This window comes from Saccoglossus kowalevskii, chromosome 8 (genome assembly GCF_978046115.1).
Source record: "Saccoglossus kowalevskii chromosome 8, keSacKowa6.1, whole genome shotgun sequence".
Taxonomy (NCBI): Eukaryota; Metazoa; Hemichordata; class Enteropneusta; family Harrimaniidae; genus Saccoglossus; species Saccoglossus kowalevskii.
In genome coordinates this window covers 5,423,999-5,440,202 of record NC_140648.1, presented here as the reverse complement: position 1 = coordinate 5,440,202, position 16,204 = coordinate 5,423,999, and the positions used below count along the sequence as shown (strand labels likewise).

General features: G+C 34.7%; 1 protein-coding gene across 3 annotated transcripts in view; it reads right to left on the bottom strand.

The window, feature by feature from the left end:
* The window catches only part of LOC102805459 (putative sodium-coupled neutral amino acid transporter 10), a 32,028-nt gene extending 21,127 nt beyond the window's left edge, over positions 1-10,901 (bottom strand). Inside the window, exons 1-7 of one of the 3 annotated variants that reach the window (XM_085502074.1) lie at positions 9,755-10,901; positions 4,796-4,913; positions 3,673-3,718; positions 3,443-3,536; positions 2,305-2,445; positions 1,078-1,199; positions 24-126 (exon numbers count right to left, since the gene is read on the bottom strand). In XM_085502074.1, the coding sequence (XP_085358200.1) occupies positions 24-126; positions 1,078-1,199; positions 2,305-2,445; positions 3,443-3,536; positions 3,673-3,718; positions 4,796-4,913; positions 9,755-9,841 (711 nt within the window). In that variant the 5' untranslated portion in view covers positions 9,842-10,901. The remainder of the gene's footprint in view (positions 1-23; positions 127-1,077; positions 1,200-2,304; positions 2,446-3,442; positions 3,537-3,672; positions 3,719-4,795; positions 4,914-9,754) is intronic. The other 2 variants (XM_085502073.1, XM_085502075.1) reach the window with 2 other exon arrangements.
* Between the last annotated feature and the right edge of the window lie 5,303 nt (positions 10,902-16,204).

Sequence of the window (16,204 nt, the reverse complement as noted above, 5' to 3'; positions counted from 1 at the left end):
TGAGAAGATAAATTGTAACTTACCATAATGTAACAAAATGTTACCATATTGACGGCTCCCTTTACAACGTCATTCATTTTTCTTTCTGTCCTGTCAGGTAATGACTCATAAACTACAAATACTTGTCTGAAATAAACAAAATAATATCACCATTAGTAAAAAACAATGAACATACACCCACATATCTCCACACAACAATGTTGGCTGAAATTTGAGGAGGGAGTGGGGGGGGGGGGGATTGTACCTGAATATACATTCTAAATTGAAACTGATTTTGCATGAAGGACACGTTGTCCGAACAAAATTTTTTTTTTTAATTTTACAAGATCTGACCAACCTAAAAATAAATTTTTGTTCAACTCTCGATAACATGGCCTGACAAAGTCGTGATAGTTGCTCCCTCCGTGGTGCTCCAAACCAGACACACGCCTGACAGAACAATGTTACATTAGTTTTTCACTTCCCTGACGATTTTTTGACAATACCAATCAAATTGCAGGAACGGCAGATTGTGACAGATATCAAAGCGTAACAAATCATGGCAGGGTCGCGTGAGTTGCCCCCCCCCCCCCCCCCGTGCGATGTTACCATGACAACCAAAATGAATATTCATTGAAACTTATTGCAAGAAAGTGTGATCTGTGCGAATTTCGCAGTATTGATCTTGTCGTCGAGACATACATTAAGCTGTCAGGCGTTAGTGAGATCTGATGCCGTTCGACTGGTGAGGGCGCCACTCACACCTACATGCCAGGCTATCGATAACAGGGTCAATCATAATAAAACAATGTACATCTTACAAACAGGGTTCAACCCAATAGATGATACAAGTAATTTGATTGGGTGCTGGTTTTGAAAGATTTGATATGGTTAGATCTTCATGGGCCAAACAAAGAGCTTACCGGTATTTTAATGAACTTTCTAATTTTACTAAGCAGGGCTTTTTCATGATTCAAGAATACAATTAAATTTTGATGAAAGGCAACAAAACCGCACTTCATTAAACATATCTCAAAATACTTGATAACTAGTTTTGATAACTAGAAAATAACAGTAGAGCAAAGTGTAGCTACTTACGTATGACAAACAAATGCCAGTGCAAATATAGATAGGCATTTAAAAAGCCCTTCGGGTCTCCAGTATCTGGCGTAGGAAACCCAGGAAAACGACAGTAATGTAGGAAAACTTATCAAAACAATCTAATGAAGAAAAACAAACCAAATGTGAATATTCTTCACAAAAGCTAAATCTATAAATATAAATGCTGTATTTGCTTTGCATGCACTTACATAAATAGCAGAAGGGTGTCTATGGTCAAAATAAGTAATATTTTAATAATTAAACATACAATAAATGCAACTGTTGGCTTCCAGCTGTTACACGCGTTTCTATTGGAGATGCACATTTAACAGAGCAATGTACCAGAAACAGTAAATGTGTTACTTGGGAATTTCATTCAGCAGGTGTATAGTTCACACGCCAGCTGTCGCACAATTATTGAAACTCACCCAGGTATAGAAATCTGTCTCTATAATTTCATAATTCTTGAATCAACAAATGTGTACAATTACATTTATTTATTTTAGAAATTATACAAATGTGTGATATTCTTTTGTGGACTTTGAGGTTTTTAATAATTCAGCAACAGTGCTGCTTTGAAAATGAACAAAATAATTAAAATGAACAAAATAATTAAAATGAACAAAATAATTAAAATGAACATTTTCAGTTTATCCACAAAACATTTTGTTAAACATATATTACAGTGAAAAGTGAACATAATTCTTAAACCATTGGGATGCATATTTTTGGATTAAATCAACATTTTGGACACCTTATGTATTCGTTTATAATTTCTTTTTTCAAACAGACATTTTTCTTTTAAATAAGGAAGACATTATGCATGTATATTTTGTCAAAGATGATAAAATATAGAACAATTATAATGCAACATAATAATAACATACACAGTCAGTTTTTATGCAGTTAAAATTTCATTAATGCCATTTCAGAAAGAATGATGCAAATCACTTTCATCATTTAGGCTAAACCTCATATTACCGTGGGTATAGGTGCATGTAAATAAATAATTACATTTGTTGTGTTCTATCATTTAAATATGATTTATTTTGAACATAGATACACCACCGTTTTTTATGTGAATGCATGATATACTCAGCTTGCTAAATCCCAAGCTGATTTGAGAAAATATGATAACTGATGGAAAGCGATAATCGTGCAAGGTAATTCATGTTGGCATAGCAACTCATTTATGTTTGAGTGATCACATTGTATTAAACCCACCTGTGCAATCAATACAGTATAAAATGACAAAGACAAGGCACTTATACTACTCAGCTGTTCTACTCGTCGTAACATCCCTAGCGGCATCACTACACATAGTGAAAGTATTATTAATAGTCCAGTTCGTAAACTCCATGAGTTCTGAAAGAAAAAAGTATTTCAAACAAATTTATTATTATTTGAACATGTGTGTGCATCATTAATGAAATATTATCATAATCCATAACTTATTTTACAAATATTTGGGCAGTGGGCAGCTTTTCATTTTTATTATGAAATTGTCATTTTTGATTTAATTTATTTTTAAATCTAAAAAAAAAAATAGCTGTTACAAGCGCCTTTTAAGCAACATATTAACTGCACATGTTTTTAACTACATCCCATGAACCACATAGTGATTCATTCAAATTGAAATATGGCAGCAAATCACAGTCCTAACAAATATTTATTAAATACATTTAAATAACAGAAAGCCATCAAAGATGACAGATCCCCTCACATTGTTTCACAAGAAATTGGTAGAGGTTACTGTTTTGATTGCTGGACTGTTGTATGCCAGCTACTGTAACTGAATATAGCTAAATGTAGTACACATCTCAATTGGGGAGTGTAGATAAGGGTGGGATTAAAATAGCTATTTTAGGTATGGATAAGTCATATAGGCTTTGCCTGTCTGTGTACATGACAACATTGGTGTATAGGCAAGACTCTAACACCACAGTGGAAACAAAAGGGTATGTGTGGAGAGAGCGTATATTTCACGATTTTGGCAAAATAACTTTCTGCAAAGATTACATACTATTTACCTTCGACAACATGTTTGAGTTGTTATGTCTTCATTTTTTAATAGAATTGGGATCATTTCTGATATACTTATACTGGCATGGCAACCATTTTGAATTTTGCCCAGTATTCCCAGTGCCAAATTCAATATCATGGTAATAACATTATCCCTTTTACTATCACTACGTCTTGGTACCATAATCTCAAAATAATTGCCAGTTGATGGTTTTGATAACTACACAACAACATAATTTCCCCTTCCTTGATTTGAAGACAAATAGTCATTATACTATATTCTGAATATACCTAGACACAAACGTCTTAAAGCAAATAACCATCAAAAAAAAATACATACCTCGAAACCAAACCATTTAGAAACAATGGATGGACCTAGATCTCCAATAATAACATAGAAAGCTACACAAGTTCCTATCAGCAGACCAATAATACTATAAAACACAAAAGACATGTATGAAAACAACTTACTGTGAAGGTAAATAGGTCATGATGACCAAAGTATTTAATATGGTGCTAACTGTGTACAAGACAAAACAAAATGGTGTAAAACCTTAATAAAAATCTTACCTTGTCTCAACTGCTAATTTACCAACACTTCCAAAAGAATGTAATGCTGAATCCAAAAAAATGAAATGTGATGATTAGTACTTGAATGGTGAGAATGCCGAAAATTTATGAATTAATATTGCAAATTAGGTAATTTAATATAAACATAAAACAAGCAGCCTGTCAGCTGAGATAGCTCCGCTGTTAGTAATGGGGTTTTTAACAAGAAGTCGAAAATATAACTTTTTACCAATGATGTCAAAAATATTCACCAAAATTAGAGAATTAAAGATATCATCATGAAATGAACAAATCTGAGAAAGGTCCACATGTAGTACCTATATATGTAATATCAAAGCAATCGAACTTACGATTTTTAACGAGAAGTCTAAAATATAACTTTTCACCAAAAATGTCAAAAATATTCACCAAACTTAGAAAATTGAAGATATCATCATGAATGAACAAATCTGAGAGAGGTCTACCCAAGGTACATATACACCAAGTATCAAAGCATTCAGGCTTGTAGTTTTCAAGAAGAAGTCGAAAAAGTAAAACATTGACACAGACGACAGCGACGGACAATCACTCATATAATAAGCTCTGCTTGACAAAGTTGACAACGGAGCTAAAAAGATGAAAACCATGCAGTTACCCTCAATTCAGCAGCTCAATACGAAGGGTAAGAAATACTGAATATTATTGGTGATTAATTCAACTAAAACTAACACTATAAAAGTATCAAAAATAAAGTATGAGTAGCACTATCTATATTTTCTATCATATGTATGAGTGTTGCTTAGTTTAAGTACATATACTATACTATACTTTACTTTACTTCTAATTTTAACAGCACTGGCAAGTTGGTCCAACAACTTTTTATCAGGGCCACTAACTTTTAAGGTTGGTAGCCCTGGTGACTACCACATTATTTGTGGGAATTTATTTCACTGGGGTGGTTATCATAGAAGGTAGTGGTTATAGAGGGTGGTGGTTATATAGAGAGTGGTGATCATCATAATGTCATAGAGCACAGTGGTCATGGAAGGTGGTAGACATGGAGGGCAAAGAATACATGCAAATTACAAGTGCATTTATAACTGGTCATAGAAAGGATAGAGAAACAATTAAACTAACAACGTACCAAGATATTCATACGATGTTCTTCTGGCTTGCTTGGCTGTTTTCAGCAACAAATTACAGCTGATCCGAGTCAGATATGCACTGACAAGTAATAGAAGTAAACCTAGAACTAAGCCACACTAGAGGCATGGCACGTAATGGAGAGAAAAGATAAAACAACATCAAGTACAGTCAATATGAGATTTAATTGGATAACATACATTAAAATTGTAGACATTGTTGTTGTTTTTTTATCTTAAACTGATCAGCTGTTTTTGTCAGCAGTGAATTATTGCACTATACAGTTATCAGACATGTGATTGGCTGGTGTGAAAACACTATTCAGTTATCAGACATGTGATTGGCTGGTGTGAAAACACTATTCAGTTATCAGACATGTGATTGGCTGGTGTGAAAACACTATCCATTTATCAGGCATGTGATTGGCTGGTGTGAAAACACTATCCAGTTATCAAACATGTGATTGGCTGGTGTGAAAACACTATCCAGTTATCAGGCATGTGATTGGCTGGTGTGAAAACACTATCCAGTTATCAGGCATGTGATTGGCTGGTGTGAAAACACTATCCATTTATCAGGCATGTGATTGGCTGGTGTGAAAACACTATCCAGTTATCAGGCATGTGATTGGCTGGTGTGAAAACACTATCCAGTTATCAAACATGTGATTGGCTGGTGTGAAAACACTATCCAGTTATCAGGCATGTGATTGGCTGGTGTGAAAACACTATTCAGTTATCATGCATGTGATTGGCTGGTGTGAAAACACTATCCAGTTATCAGGCATGTGATTGGCTGGTGTGAAAACACTATCCAGTTATCAGGCATGTGATTGACTGGTGTGAAAACACTATCCATTTATCAGGCATGTGATTGGCCAATGTGAAAACACTATCCATTTATCAGGCATGTGATTGGCCAATGTGAAAACACTATTCAGTTATCAGACATGTGATTGGCTGGTGTGAAAACACTATCCATTTATCAGAAATGTGATTGGCTGGTGTGAAAACACTATCCATTTATCAGAAATGTGATTGGCTGGTGTGAAAACACTATCCATTTATCAGAAATGTGATTGGCTGGTGTGAAAACACTATCCATTTATCAGAAATGTGATTGGCTGGTGTGAAAACACTATTCAGTTATCAGGCATGTGATTGGCCAATGTGAAAACACTATCCATTTATCAGGCATGTGATTGGCTGGTGTGAAAACACTATTCAGTTATCAGACATGTGATTGGCTGGTGTGAAAACACTATCCATTTATCAGGCATGTGATTGGCTGGTGTGAAAACACTATCCAGTTATCAGACATGTGATTGGCTGGTGTGAAAACACTATCCATTTATCAGGCATGTGATGGGCTGGTGTGGAAACACTGTTCAGTTATCAGACATGTGATTGGCTGGTGTGAAAACACTATTCAGTTATCAGACATGTGATTGGCTGGTGTGAAAACACTATCCATTTATCAGGCATGTGATTGGCTGGTGTGAAAACACTATTCAGTTATCAGACATGTGATTGGCTGGTGTGAAAACACTCTCCAGTTATCAGGCATGTGATTGGTTGCTGTGAAAACACTATCCAGTTATCAGAAATGTGATTGACTGGTGTGAAAACACTATCCAGTTATCAGACATGTGATTGGCCAATGTGAAAACACTATCCAGTTATCAAACATGTGATTGGCTGGTGTGAAAACACTATCCAGTTATCAGAAATGTGATTGGCTGGTGTGAAAACACTATCCAGTTATCAGAAATGTGATTGGCTGGTGTGAAAACACTATCCATTTATCAGGCATGTGATTGGCTGGTGTGAAAACACTATCCATTTATCAGGCATGTGATTGGCTGGTGTGAAAACACTATTCAGTTATCAGACATGTGATTGGCTGGTGTGAAAACACTATCCAGTTATCAGGCATGTGATTGGCTGGTGTGAAAACACTATCCAGTTATCAGAAATGTGATTGACTGGTGTGAAAACACTATCCAGTTATCAGACATGTGATTGGCCAATGTGAAAACACTATCCAGTTATCAAACATGTGATTGGCTGGTGTGAAAACACTATCCAGTTATCAGAAATGTGATTGGCTGGTGTGAAAACACTATCCAGTTATCAGAAATGTGATTGGCTGGTGTGAAAACACTATCCAGTTATCAGAAATGTGATTGGCTGGTGTGAAAACACTATCCAGTTATCAGAAATGTGATTGGCTGGTGTGAAAACACTATCCAGTTATCAGACATGTGATTGGCCAATGTGAAAACACTATCCAGTTATCAAACATGTGATTGGCTAGTGTGAAAACACTATCCAGTTATCAGACATGTGATTGGCCAATGTGAAAACACTATTCAGTTATCAAACATGTGATTGGCTGGTGTGAAAACACTATCCAGTTATCAGAAATGTGATTGGCTGATGTGAAAACACTATCCAGTTATCAAACATGTGATTGGCTGGTGTGAAAACACTATCCAGTTATCAGAAATGTGATTGGCTTGTGTGAAAACACTATCCAGTTATCAGAAATGTGATTGGCTGGTGTGAAAACACTTTCCAGTTATCAGAAATGTGATTGGCTGGTGTGAAAACACTATCCAGTTATCAGAAATGTGATTGGCTAGTGTGAAAACACTATCCAGTTATCAGACATATGATTGGCCAATGTGAAAACACAATTCAATCACCAGACATGTTATAACATAGTCCAATAAAATTAAGCAGTGTGCTAATTTTTATACACAGATAGTTTACCAAAATATAATCATGTATTACATAGTTCTTTCAGTTACATGATAATACTATTAAGTAGACTGTAAACCAAGCTGGTACTATGTGCAGTGTAATGATAAAAAAAATAGCTGGCATTATTCAATATTTTTGTAGTTGAACAAATGGGGTTCAGATTACTCAATTTAAATCAAATAACTATTGTATTGACTATGTGTACATTTCATCTGAATGAATTTGCGGTACAGCTGAGAATGACGTGTTGCGCCATAAGTTGGTCCTTAGTTCTATTGTGAGTATAATGATTGATAACAAGTGTAATTGAAACGAGTTACAATAAGTTTTGTACATAAAAAAAAAACTGGTTTTACTTTGTATTAGTTGAATTAATTAGTCGAAAATAAAAGTGTTTAATTTAGCAGAAAGTAAAATAAGCAGTATAAAGCACATATGTAACAGTCCAGCCAAAAATGACAAACGAGCTGTACAAACATCTGATTACAGTATCACATATTGTGAGAAAACACCATATTTGTTTTATGTTAATTTGTCACTTTGAATCTTATCATTGAAACTGCCAACACATATGAACTTTGACCTAAATACTTTGAATGAATTCAAAAACATCAAAATGTGATAAATATTTTATTATAAATAAAAAAAATATCAATTTTATACTTGCATATATGACATTTGACCTCAATAATATATGCAATACCATGCATCTCACATGAATCAAAGAAACCATGCCATGCAAAACATTCAGAAAATTAAATTGTATAAAAAAGACATAAAGTCAATTTCTGAGGGATTAGTTCCTTCCAAGACATTTCTTATAATAAAATAAAAATTGGTCATTTCCTGTTCTTACATGCACACATGCCCATGCAATTGACAATTTTCTTGTTTCTATGCTACCATGTGAACAATACGTACAACAGAAAGGGGGCTGAATATTTCATACCATCACAAATTCTTTTCAACAAAGTTTGTTGACAATAATAAATTGTCTGTATCAAATAGACTTGAAATGCAAAAAAAAAAGAATTGGTTTAAATGGAAATTCCATTTTTATATTATACACAAATAGAACTTTTAATCGTTTTTGTCAATTTCAGAATGTAAAACATGTGATGGCTGGGAACACTATTCTACCTGACAAGATTAGATTTAATTTTTGTACTGTGCTTCAAATCATTTCACTCACAGTCAACAAAAAGTAATCAAAACAGAACAAGAAAAATTTGCATCAAATTGGTATTTTTATCTTTGGGGAAAACCAAATTGTATTAGCCTGGTGAAATCACCTCAATTTTATTAGCGAGTAGAATTGACAAAGGTAGTCATAGCAACAAGAAAACTAATTTATTGTACATGCCAATTACTAAAAAAACCAGGCCCATTTCATAAACACAAAAAATAGTTAAAAACATCCAAACAGGAATGTTATAGTAATTTTGAACAATATTTCGATACATACATAAAGAGGCCGATGGGAAGCTGAGCTTCATATTTTTCTTCAGACGGTCAGCGACAACAAAGGCAATTTTTTGTTACTACTAAGACAATATTTGTGCTATGGAACTTCACAAAAGAACTGTCTTCAGAATTATGATCAATATACCATTAATTATTCATAACTATCATAATCAAGCATGTAAATATTCATTGAAAGATTACAATGTGCCTTGAAATGCAGATTTCCTTTGTTTTGATTGTGTGATTATTTGACCCATGAACACCAAATTCACTTCTGTCACCTATAACAATAAAATCCTTTTTTTGTTATAAATTATTTTCTGTAATCTGAATCTGAATTTAAGAATTGAATAGTAAATTGGAATGATTTGTTTTAATGACACATGTTCTGCTAATCAGAACCTCAATTCCAGATCTGAAAAATACAAGTAACCTAGTATCTATTGCAATCTAATTTCATGTCAACTCACACAAAAACAATGCTTGTAAAACCACCTTACCAAATATTACATAATCATAGCATAAACACTCAACACAGTTTTATGTGGACTTTGTAATTCTCTGTTCTAATGTAAAGTGATCAGTTCCAACTAACATGATCAAGGTAGTAAATTAAAGCACATTTATGAATTATCAGATATTCACACAAAGAAAAGTTGGCGAGATGGTTTTTGGACAAGATGATTTTGGAGTGTGTTGACGTTCTATTTCCCAGTCCATAGCTGACTCACCTGCTGTAGGCAGTACGGCATAGCAAGGACACTCACTCCAACTATACTATTACCCAGATTTATTATATACATCCACTCTGCGGCCATGATGCTGTGTCACCTTAACTTCTCCCAAAAATTATACCAAAAATAAACAGTTGTAGAGAACTAAAACCACAGTTCACCTTTGTACCATTAAAAAAAGCAATACAGTTTAGTCAGGCAGTTTATGTCACCGAGGCAACTCGTTGTTGCTTAGTAACTCAGCAACTCACCTCTTTCAAGCAAAAGGGGATGGCAAGGATACTTGGCCCTCCCATGCTATTGCTGATCGTGAAAACATACGAGTAGTATGGTGATGTACCTGACAACATTTCAGTTTCGTCACTTCTTTCCAGCAGTAATTTATGTTAAGAAAAAAATACAAGTGAATTCAGGCTAATCTGCTATTATTGCATGCAAATGAACTCGTGTGTGTGAAGCCGACGTGTAAAATGGACGGTTCGTGAGCTGTCCGCCAAGGTTTTCATAACACCATCACCTGGCACCAAGAAAAGAATAGTTTGCGACTAGTGTACCAATGTGACCAGTGTACTAGTATATCACCGAGGAATGGAATAGCGTGGGTTGTTTACAAATGTAACTCACTATAGTTCTAAGTCAATGTCGGGTTTATTTATGGGACTACAACCTGTTACCAAACCAGACACGATTTACAACACCGTCAGGCCCCGTCACTTGTTGACTACGTTTGAACCGGTTTATGACAACATGCAATCGGTTATATACCAGAATCACACGCGTGCAGTATTGTTGTTCCGAACTCTTACGTGTCCATTCCAAATACAATAATATCGGTCTTTAATTTATCCTCCTGAGGCTTTATTGTGATCTCGTCGGGTTCAGACTCGGTTAATAATTTCCAATCATCTTCGCCACAAGTAGAACTTGAAGGAGAACTAAGTTGAACTTCCGATTCATTGACACAGACCTTTTCCTGACTGCATGACATCAACCCAACAGTAGAACTTCCACATATAGTGCGATCACAATACCGACGTTATTGGGTAGCATCGGCGAAAGAAGCACATGCATTAAATTAGTGAAAAGCAGACTCAGTTCGGATAATCACGCAGATGTCACAGATTTTTAGAAAACAGCTGACTTCCGACGTGGCAGCGCATGCGTACATTAAAAATACAAGGTCAAAGGTTATGTAATAAATGAGGAAAACAGAGCTTGGTTGCTGGATATTTTGACTTAATTTGATCTTGGATGAACAATAATAAACGTGTAATTTTGAGATTTATACTGGCCTTGCCCATATTGTCAATAATGCAAGGTTATAATCCAATCTATAAGAACGACCTTGCATTGGCTGATGCATGATGACGTAATAACTCGTATATAAACGTGACGCGGGCTGTTTTCCGGCACTTCCTGCGTTCTCATTTGGACTTGTTGTCTGGGTTCCAAGACTCCGGTCCTATTTAACCCTAACCGGGTCGGACACATCCACTTCTTTGCGTATCTTGCAGTTTTTTATGCCAGTTTTCTGTGGGATTGGAGTGGAGGATAAACAAGAGCTGCAAATAACTGGTTTCCGAGTTCTCAGGAAGATTGAGCTGTACTTAAAAATGGCTGACATGTTTGTATCTAAATATAACCTGACGGTGAAGCGACCACTTCCACTGACCTTGTGTTAAATGTTGTGTGTTAAGGGTTCTCCCTGCTGCTTGCCGTTCAACGGTTTGTTTAGATGTTACATTGGTGTCTGTCATTAATACGTAGATCAAATATTGAGAGAACGGTCATTTCGCCTGGTTCTTAAGCATTAGAACTGCAGGTCGACCATGGTCTTTCAAACAACCGTATTATTTCTTTGTTCTTACGTAAACCATGAGTATGTAAACTCGTTTTAGTCGTTGCCTGTGTATGTAGATAGACGTGTAGATAAAACACCATTGAGACAACTTTCAACACGTGTGGTTATTTATTTATTTTTAGCTTCATTAATTATTCCGGAGTCTACTTTCTAAACGGATGTACTAATCTTCATTACTAGTATATTCATGCATGTTGATGTGTTGCCCGCGCCCGCTGAAGATCGTGATGTCTTATCAGTGAATCAAACGTGCAGTTTCATTGTTGTAATCACTCAAGGCCACTTTCATTTATTTTAGAGGCTTTCAGGATTCTGTGGGATAAGAAATCTTATGAACCCTACAAAATCCAAAGCAGTTGTGATGCTTACATGGGTTAGTGAGAGGTTTTTTGCTTATCATACAAAGTGTGTTATACCATAGACCTTATAGTAGTACTGTAAGGTCTATGATTATACATATGTTTGCTTGGATTTGGGGCATGTTAATCAACACAAGTTAAAATCCAGTGGAGATTAAATGTTTATACCATGTTAATACTGATGGAACTGCCTACAGAACAAAATTCCCAATTACAGGATCTACAAAATACAGAAATACACAAAAATGTGTTAAATAAACCTTCCATTACACACAAATAAGGAAAACCAACAAACAACAAAATTACTTGTTAAAAAACTTCAATCTACTACTCTTAAAAACATTAAACCTATTAAAAATATCAGTTGATGGCGAGTCATTAAAAAGTGATAGGATGTGAAAAATGGTTGTTTGCCTCAAATTGTGTTGCACATTTAAAGGTACTGCACTGGTCCAAAAAAGCACAATCAATATTCGAATAAACACATTTAGGTGTGTAAAAAACAGGTCAGCAACCTTTCTCCTAATCCATAGAGGGGAAGGCTAAAAATTTACAATGCTCATTATATTTTGAAGATAAAAATTGCTTATTAGATTTAAAACATAAATTGGATAAATTTCTTTTGTACCCGTTCAATTTTTTCAACTAAGTTATTCTGCCATGGGTTCCAGACAATGGAACAATACTCGAGGTGACTTATTTCTCACAATTGAAATATACAATACTAATAAAATGTTTACAATGGCGTTTCAAAAACCCCAATTTTTTAAAAGCTTTTATTCGGGTCTTTTTGTAATAACAAGATTTTGCACAAGACTGCAATCATTTACATATAATATGAATAATAAGGACCAATTATAGATCCTTTTGGTACATGCCTTGAATTTCTAGCTTCATGTAAAAATACAAGTGTACGGGGTTTAGAATTAGGAGTGTGCTCTTGTGCAAAGAGATCCAATTACCTAACATCTGGCAAATGATTCTGTACTGTCAACCATATGTAAACTAATACTGTATACGCCTTAATTATTCATGTTTTATTACCTGCCCTTGTTGATGAAGATGAAGGAAAAGGTATACAAGGAAAACATTCTGTCCTTGTCTCCCTCATTAACTTTATCTTTGTGGCTGCAACAACTCTATTTTTATCCAATGTGATTTTGCTTTTGGGATTTCGAGAAACTTAACATGAATCGTTATGGCATTCATACGCACAACACCTCACCATGTTTCAACTTTTAAATTGTCAGTTAACCAGGTCTTTCATAGTAGCGCTTTAATGGGATTGACGTACTAGAATGAATGGGTTCTATTATCAGTGTTCACTGACTGGCCCTCTAGAGGCGAAATAATGCCAGGCAAAGCGGACGTTTGTCATCTACTTCACAGCCCGTTTTATACTTGATATTGAGGGCATTTCGTAGACTGGCGAAGTCGGGGCGATTAATTTGTTTTTGTAGTTTAAATAAAATTTAAAAAAATCGCGAAATCACCCCGACTGATTTAGCAGTTACAGTGGAGTTCGCGCTAACACCTCCATTTCGCGATTTTTTTAAATTTTATTTAAACTACAAAAAAAAATAATAATAATAATAATAATCGCCCCGACTGCGCCAGTCTAGGCATTTCGCAGCACAAATAAGTTGTTTTTATCACCAGAATTCATTCATAGATCTCAAATTTCATGTACAGAGTGACAAACAAAAGTCATACCTCTGCTCCCCTTTATTGGTAGTTAACATACTCATTTCTAAATACCCGCTGGATTTGTAAATTTATTGGTCAAAAATAGATCGTCGTGCATGGAATTGGGTTCCTGTCTCATGTCCGCATATCATGGTACATTGTTAGAAAAGTTGCATACCCTAATCTTATGAATCTTTGGTTGTATGAAATTCAATCTAATTACAATAAGATTCTAGTCAGATGCAGCCAGAAAAGTGGAGTATAGTTTCCTTTATATCTCAAACATTTTCTCAGAAATTCTGCAGCAGATATCGATGAAACTTGGCAGGTTGATGAACAAGTCTCTGTTGAATATGCACATATTTTTTTTCCCGGATCTGAAAATCTTAAGTGGGTCTTTTCACGATGTTCATCTAAAAATACCTCTCCCAATAACACCAGAGAACAACTGAGCATGCTTAGAATAAATAATTAGGTTAGATGGTAATGCTAGGGTTTTCAGTTTGTTTGGCTTAATGCTGAAATCTTGAAAAAAGTGGTCAGAAATGTTGTTTTATATTATATCTTTAAACTATAAAAATTGCATTCCATTATAAAGAGCCATCACTGAAATGCCTGGTCACAAAGTTGAAGATCAGTGAAAACACTTTGCAGTTACTGTTTATAAATCTTGGTCAAGCACATTGACACATGTGGTTTAAATATAACTTCGGTTGTCAGGGGCGAGTGGATAAATGGGTCATACCATTACGAAGCTCAATGGAAACTGTAGAGGGGTCAGGGCTACATTAAGATGGGAATTATAGTGATGATACTGAAACAAACCCAGGTCCTGGTAATATACAAAGACCTGAATTAAAGAAGTCAAGTTATTAATTGAAGGTACATCAAGGTTTACTCCGATTTATTAATGCAGTTACTTGAGCTATTATGTATGAGACATAGTTTGGTTGCACTTGTGTAGATTTTGGACATGGGTCAATGGAAGTTTTCAGTTTAATATCAGTTCAATACTAGATTACTGGAAATCACTTTATGATGATTTGTACCCACATAGAGTACATATTAATTCACCTATTTGCAAAGGTTCCATGTATTATTTTAAAATGAGTATATTATAATGAAATAACAGGGACTGTCTTGTCAGATTTTTTTTTAAATATCTATTTATTTTTCATATATTTTATTTTATGAATGTATTCTTTATTTGCTGCTGTTTTTTTTTAAAAGTCTCTTTAATCACGAAAGGCCACAAGGATCTGACCCAATGCACATTGAAATCTGTTCAAGCAACAACCAATCACTGCTACCCTTTTATGTATGTGGTGTGGCCATAGTTAAAATAATACAAAATAATTTTCAAAATAAAAAAATATCAGATTGGGTGACAGACCAATAACATTCAAACTTCACACGTACATAATGCATAATATTATACATCAATTTGTTTCACAATCTGATTCAAGATGGCCGAATGGCGGCCATTTTTGTGCTGAAATCAAGCATTTCTGGCATTCCGGAACCTGATCTTGGTTATTTATGGATGATTTTATTCAAATTTGGTACATGCATTAGACGTTAATGGTTCCAGATGCACACCATTTTATTTTTCAGATCAAATTTAAAATGGCTGACTGGTGGCCATTTTGTTTTAATGAATGTGGTTCTAAAGCCACATCTCCGACATGTTTTGACTGATTATGTTCAAATTTTATATATTCATTATACATCATGTCATGGATATACAGATGTATTCAAAATGGCCGACTGATGGCCATTTTGTTTTAATTATTGCTGTTCCAGAGCAATAACTCAATATGGACAAGAACTCGTTTGATGAACAGATACAAGATGAATGAATATCAACCATTTTTAGCTCGCTATTGACTTTTCGAGCGGAGCTTATCATATGAGTGATTGTCCATTGGTGTCCGTCGTCTGTGTCAACTTTTTACTTTTTCGACTTCTTTAAAACTACAAGCCTGAATGCAAAAAATTGATATCTTCAATTAATTTTGGGGAATGTTTTTGTAATTTTTGGTAAAAAGTGATATTTTCGACTTCTTGTTGAAAAATCTGATTGCTTTGATATTACATATATAGTACACGTGGACTGGTTTCAGATTTGTTCATTTTGTGATATCTTCAATTCTCTAATTTTGATGAATAATTTTGTCATTTTTGGTAAATAGTGATAATTTCGAATTCTTGTTGAAAACACCAAGTCTGATTACTTTGATACTATACATATTGTTCCTTTTCTAATGATATCTTCAGTTCTTTAATTGAAATGTGCATTGCTCACAGCGGATGCTACTTGTTATCAAATTATAATCAAGCATCAGCTTCTGGATCAATATATCTGACATATACATGTTCCAACTATATTACTATAAACAATGCTATATATCTTAAATGTGATAACCAATGGAGACTGTACCATGCATAGCTTGTCAAACTTTGAACTTGGCCGGGTGTCAAGGTTTTGAATTTTAGAAGTGAATGAGTTATTTCTCGAGTTGGCCAAGCTTGGTTCAAACC